This window comes from Cebus imitator, unplaced genomic scaffold (assembly GCF_001604975.1).
Source record: "Cebus imitator isolate Cc_AM_T3 unplaced genomic scaffold, Cebus_imitator-1.0 Scaffold465, whole genome shotgun sequence".
Classification (NCBI taxonomy): domain Eukaryota; kingdom Metazoa; phylum Chordata; class Mammalia; order Primates; family Cebidae; genus Cebus; species Cebus imitator.
This window is the reverse complement of record NW_016107780.1, coordinates 768,731-775,468: the sequence shown is the minus strand read 5'-3', so window position 1 is coordinate 775,468 and position 6,738 is coordinate 768,731. Positions and strand designations below refer to the sequence as shown.

Genomic DNA, 6,738 nt, shown 5'->3' with positions numbered 1-6,738 from the left:
ATGGAGTCTCACACTGTCGCCCAGGCTGGAGTGCAGTGGCAGGATCTTGGCTCCCTGCAACCTCTGCCTCCCGGGTTCAAACCATTCTCCTACCTCAGCCTCCCAAGCAGTTGGGACTACAGGTGCAAACCACCACACCTAGCTAATTTTTTGTATTTTTAGTAGAGATGGGATTTTGACTTGTTGGCCAGGATGGTCTCAATCTCTTGACCTCGTGATCCGCCAGCCTCGGCCTCCCAAAGTGCTGGGATTACACGCATGAGCCACCGCGCCCAGCCTACAAAATTGTTTTGAACATTTTGCCTTTAAATTAAAACAGTATTTCCAGACAAATGCTATGCATTTCCTCATATATTGTGAATTTATTTAAGAAATGTAATTTCATGTAGACATATCAAGGCCAGTTTTTTTAAAAAGGTAAAGGTATTATAAAGATATTCCGAAAGATATTCTTTTGAAGTTAAACTTAAAAATATTCAGTGATCTTTAAAAATAGCCGGTTCATAATTCAAGAATATCTCAAAATTTGAAAAGCAAAATTCAAAATAAATAAGAGTATGATTAGTATGCCAATGCATTTGAAATAGTCTCTAGTGAGCAAATAAAAACAAAAAATGATTCTAAGAGGTATTGTTTTGGACTTCTGAGGTGATATCATTTTGATATCATGTTGATATGATTTCAAAATGTGAAAAAACTTTAAAAACCATCTCTCTAGTATTAGGGAGAAAATCTTACTGTTCATTCAAAGACTGATTCCATAATGGGCTCTTCTTACTCCCTCATAGGGCCTAGTGTCTTCAGAGATGGAATTGGAATTATCATGGGTCTGTCTCCTTGGGTTTTAATAAATCCTCAGATCTAGGAATGGAAAAGCAGCCAATGCTTCATAATGAATAAATTCTCTAGTGGTTCCATTTCCCATACCGTTTTGCAATGGAGAAATATTCTGTATTCAGGTCTATGTTACTATAGGAAAGCAGAAATTTATTGTACTCAGGGAGATCATTTCCTATACTTTTGGGATTAAGGACTAGGGTTTCAGTGGGTGTCTTGGGAGTTCAGACCTCCTCCTGACATACCACTAAGAATGTCCCCGGAATATACATGTGAGGTTCTCATGTAGATTTTATCACCAATGCCTAACTTGCTTCTGCTGCTTCGCTTTGTTGCTATGGTGTCCAACGTTTACTTTTTCTGGCTTTCCAATAATCAGATTCCTGATTGTGTTAAACTTTACCAGGAAGGTGAGAAAAATGGACACATAAAATATAAGACAACATAAAATTGGCATTAGAAACAAATGATAAAATGATGCATTGAAATGCAGATGTCACCAAATGAGCCCTCCACATGTAATACTGCAAAGGCCTCTTATTGTACAGACTAAAGTCTGAACCAACTAAAGTCTGTACAAAACTCCTATCATAACCCCCCTGCCTGCCTTCAGCCTTACCTCTCACCTTCTTTTTAATAGTAGAAGTTCAATAAGTCTATAGGCAAATTAATGAATCTAATATTTCTCTCTAGCCATCTCAACCTGGCTCCATCAACTAGACTGTGAGTTCCTGAGCACAAGGATTATGATTTAACCAGCTTCTTATCCCCAGAACATTGCCCCGGGCTGGGGTCTTATTAAGTGTTCAGTGCAGTTTGTGGAGAGCAAGGAGGGAGAAAAGGGAGTGAAGGAAGAGAAAGAAAAGAGATGCCAGTGACTGACAGCATTTGCTCTATTGCAGGATTACGCTCCCTTGGGATGACAATTACCCAGTGTTATGAAGAAGTCGGCCTACTGCTCCTATTTCTATCTGTGGGAATCTCCATATTTTCAACTGTAGAATACTTTGCTGAGCAAAGCATTCCTGACACAACCTTCACAAGTGTCCCTTGTGCATGGTGGTGGGCCACCACCTCTATGACCACTGTGGGATATGGGGACATTAGACCAGACACCACCACAGGCAAAATCGTGGCCTTCATGTGTATCTTATCGGGAATTCTTGTCTTGGCCTTGCCTATTGCTATTATTAATGATCGCTTCTCTGCTTGCTACTTCACCTTGAAACTCAAGGAAGCAGCTGTTAGACAGCGTGAAGCCCTAAAGAAGCTTACCAAGAATATAGCCACTGACTCATATATCAGTGTTAACTTGAGAGATGTCTATGCCCGGAGTATCATGGAGATGCTTCGATTGAAAGGCAGAGAAAGAGCAAGTACCAGGAGCAGCGGGGGAGATGATTTCTGGTTTTGAATTAATTTTCAACTTATTTACAAAAGCTATGTACAATTAACTAAATTGATAAAGCAGTGATGTAGATTTCTGTATTCTGATGATGAGTCTCTTCGGAGCACTGCTCATCTTAATTAACTTTTGCTGATACATTGCTTCGTCTACTAGAATATTTCACATCACCTATAACAACTGCACAGTGTACTGGCACATCTGAGTGTCCAAAAGAGCCAATTAACACAACCAAATACAACTGGGCCAATATAAACATGTTTGAATTGTCAAATATAAAATAATATTATTGCAATATATACAAAAAAGTTAGATTTTATGTATCACTAATTTTAGAAGTTTTTTGCACCACTAATTTTTTTTAAATGAAAGTTGAACTGCATAGCCCAGAGAAAGATAAGTGAATATTTAAGAACATACTGAACAATTTTGCTATTTAAAGACATTATCCAAGTACATAAATCACTCCTTTCTTATCAGTTAAAGGTATTGAATATAATAATTACTTTACAAGAGAAAACTCTTTTCTGATGGGCAGCGATTGTATCCCTATTTTCTTTTTCGTGCAAACTACCAGTCACAAATGAACTGATCTCTATATCCCATTATTACTATAAGAGGTGGGAATCCCAAAACTCCTTAGATTGCAGTACATGAGTCTATACAAAGGCTTCAACAATTGCACATCTTCATTCTCCCAACTGAGTATAATATGTGGAGCATAAAACAGCATATTTCTTAGTACTTCATGAAAATCAGATGGTCTTTTATGGATGTATTGTTCACGTTATGGTTTTAAAGTAATGAATATGTAAAAGTGAAGTAGTGAACATCCTAAATTTATACATTGAAATTCTTAAATAATCTTATTCATATAATGAGAAATATATGTTGAATGACATCACTGGATAAACTTGAAGACCTTTTATTTATTAAAAAAATATTATGGACAGCTTTCTGGTTGTTGGGGTAAATAGCAAATGTTCAAACTTTGCAGGCATTTTGACAGCATTTTGAAATTTATGATAATAATACCATTCCGAGACATTCTGTTATATAATTAAAGCCAAAACTGCTAACGCTAAGAATTAGCTCATGATTCCCATTATCTTAGTAAATGAAATTCTAAAACCTAAGAACAACAAGGAATCAATCACCTTAATACCTATGTCTCCAATATAATAGAGCCCCCACGGGGAAGAAAATTGGCTCATGGGGAAAAAGAAACTTACTCATTTCATATACAAAACACAGATATGCATACAGAGTATATCTGTAGTATTAACATTTCATGGAGGTGAGAAATTAGGGGGAAAAAGCCTAGAAAGCTCTTTGCCAGGGGTGAATGGTGATAAGAAATAAACATTGAGAAGGACTGCTTTCATATATAACATATTTCATCAACTCTAAGACATCCTATTATGCTATGCACTACCAAGAAAGAAAGATATTAGTCAATTGTAAGACGCCATTAACTGTAAGATGCATCTGGATTTCAGATATGTAAAAATTTAAAATAAGTACCTTAAAATCCATGAAATATCGCATGTACTACCTCCTGTTTTCTGGTATGCATGCTTAAGCTCTCAAAACATTTTCACTGATGGCATGAGTTTTAGATTGTGTGCTAAAGTACTTTAATTCATTTCACTTGTTTCCACTTCTCCTAAATATTATGAAAGATTTAGGAGATATGAATATTAATAAGATAAATATTTTCCTTCTTACATACATACATGGGTGCTAGAGTGTGGCACAGGGCCACTAGTTGTAGTATAAATCCCTTCCGCAATCTGAAGGGGAAGTAGAGGTTAGACACAGAAGGTAAACTTAATCCAGCTTTTCTAGAACTTTCTCTAATAAGAATAGTTACTCTGATATAGGACTATGCTCTGTATTCATTATATATTGTGTTATTTTATCCTCAAAGCTATCCCTATTATATAATTACTATTCTTATACTCTTCAAAATACATATTTTATATGTTTATTAACTCCACAAATATTTATTAAGGACCTTTTGGTGTGCTGGGTACTAGGGAGTCTTTAAACAAGACTAGGTTCTGTTCTCTTGTACTTAATATTCTATTCAAGGGTATGTGAGAGAAAGATAGCAAACCTGAAACATTAAAAGGTATAAACTTGCCTAAATTCACACAGGCTATAGATGGCAGAGCCAGGGATGAACACCAGTCTGCTTGACCCTGAAAATGACACTTCTAAAAGTCAAATTGCAGATTTCATTCTTCCCACACAAGTTCTGCATAAAAACTTATTTTTTAGGCTGGCAGGCCAACTTCTTGTGCATGGAGAAGTTCAATATGCCTTAAGTAAAATAACAGCTTATTCTCAGAGGTGGAATGGTGCTTTTAAGAAAAGGCTGTGGTGACACCTTATAGTCATTATTAGATAGAAAAAAAATATTATCTTAATAGTTGGAAAATAAAAAATTTAAAAACTACTTGTATATATATGTATATATGTTTTTATCATAGAGGATCCTAAACATCTTCTAGATAAATGTGCTGTTAGCTTTATAAATGTTGTCAAGATGTAGGTATTTCAAAAGGAATTTTAAATTATTATTGCTTACTTAATTTTGCTGTTAAATAAAATATCAGTTTATTTATTCAATGAGTGTATATATAAGCAAATCTAATTCATTTAAGTAAAAAAGTCAAGGCAGGAACTCTGCTAATTTTATATCCCATTATTTTAAAACATTGAACACTTTTTAAACATCTAAGAATTATTGTTATAAAACTATTTAATTTTTTTAAATATAAAAAATTGAATTATTGTCTTTCTCTAAGGTATTTAGAGAACACAACTTTGTTAATTTAACTTTTATTTTAAGTTCAGGGGTACATGTACAGGTTTGTTATATAGGTGAACTTGTGTCATGAGAGTTTTTTGTACAGATTATTTCATCACCCAGGGATTAAACCTAGCACTCATTAGTTATTCTTCTTAATTCTCTCCTTCCTCCCACCCAGCACTCTCTGATAGGCCCCAGTGTGTTTTGCTCCCTTCTATGTGTTTATGTGTTCTCAGCATTTAGCTCCCACTTATAAGTGAGAACATGTGGTATTTGGTTTTCTGTTCCTGCATTGTTTTGCTAAGGATAATAGCCTCCAGGCCCATCCACGTTCCTGCAAATGACATGATCTAATTCTTTCATATGGCTGCATAGTACTTCATGGTGCCTACATACATTTCCTTTATCCAGTCTACAATTAATGGGCATTTAGGTTTAGCCTATGTCTTTGCTATTGTGAATAGTGCTGCAATGAACACGTGTGTGCATGTGTCTTTATAATAAAACAATTTCTATTCCTTGGGTATTACCCATTAATGGAACTGCTGGATCCAATGGTATTTCTGTTTTTAGGTCTTTGGGGAATTGCCACACTGTCTCTCACAGTGGTTGAACTAATTTACACTCCCAGCAACAGTGTAGAAACGTTCCAATTTCTCCACAACTTTGCCAGCATCTGCTTTTATTTATTTATTTAATTTTTTACTTTTTAATAATAGCCATTCTGCCTAGAGTGAGATGGTATCTCATTGTGGTTTTGATTTGCATTTCTCTAATGATCAGTGATCTTAAGGCTTTTTTCATGTGATTGTTGGCCACATGTATGTCTTCTTTTGAAAAGTGTTCATATCCTTTGCCCATTTTTTAATGGGGATTATTTGTTTTTTCTTGTAAACTTAAGTTCCTTATAGATGCTGGAATATTAGGCCTCTCTAAATGTATAATTTGCAAATAATTTCCCCCATTCTGTAGGTTGTCTGTTCACTCTGTTAATAGGTTCCTTTGCTCTGAAGAAGCTCTGTAGTTTAATTAGGGTCCCAATTGTCAGTTTTCACTTTTGTTGCAACAGCCTTTTGTGTCTTCATCATGAAATCTTTGCCTGTTAGAAAACACTACTTTCAAACATTTAAATGCACATAGGCAATGCTTGAGTACCTGAAAAAGCTATTTTAAGAAATTATTGAGATATTTCTATTAAGTGACATATTCATATTTTATTTTATGTATATATTATTTATATAACATACAAGAAATTGTTGCATTTATCATTTTAATGCAAAATAGTATCAAGTATAATGGATCAGATGTACTAATAACTGAGGTAGGAATCTCAGTTCTGTGTTTTAGTATGGAATTCTTATGCTTATTAAAGTATTTTGATTAGCTGTTGCAGAAAATATATATGCTGACCCAATTTATCTAAGCAAAGCATTGTCATTGGATAAGTTTACTACTTTGAGAAGTATTTTCATTGATACATTGTGTTAACAAGAAAAGTCTCTTCTTTTCATGTATTAGCTGTTAATAACTGTCTTATGAATCCTTCAGTTCAGATCCAAAAAGATACTGGATAGCAGGTAAATGATGTATTTAATGCTTTCCTTCATGATTTTTCTTTACAAAGCATCACCACCGCAGAACTTTCTCCAAGCCATACTAATACAAGAAAGAAAAGAGA

General features: G+C 34.7%; 1 protein-coding gene across 1 annotated transcript in view; it reads left to right on the top strand.

Annotated features, from left to right (window-relative positions):
• The window catches only part of KCNV1 (potassium voltage-gated channel modifier subfamily V member 1), a 10,875-nt gene extending 5,991 nt beyond the window's left edge, over positions 1-4,884 (top strand). The window contains exon 4 of the mRNA XM_017512249.2: positions 1,740-4,884. Coding sequence (XP_017367738.1) covers positions 1,740-2,251 — 512 coding nt within the window. The 3' untranslated portion in view covers positions 2,252-4,884. The remainder of the gene's footprint in view (positions 1-1,739) is intronic.
• Positions 4,885-6,738: the final 1,854 nt, after the last annotated feature.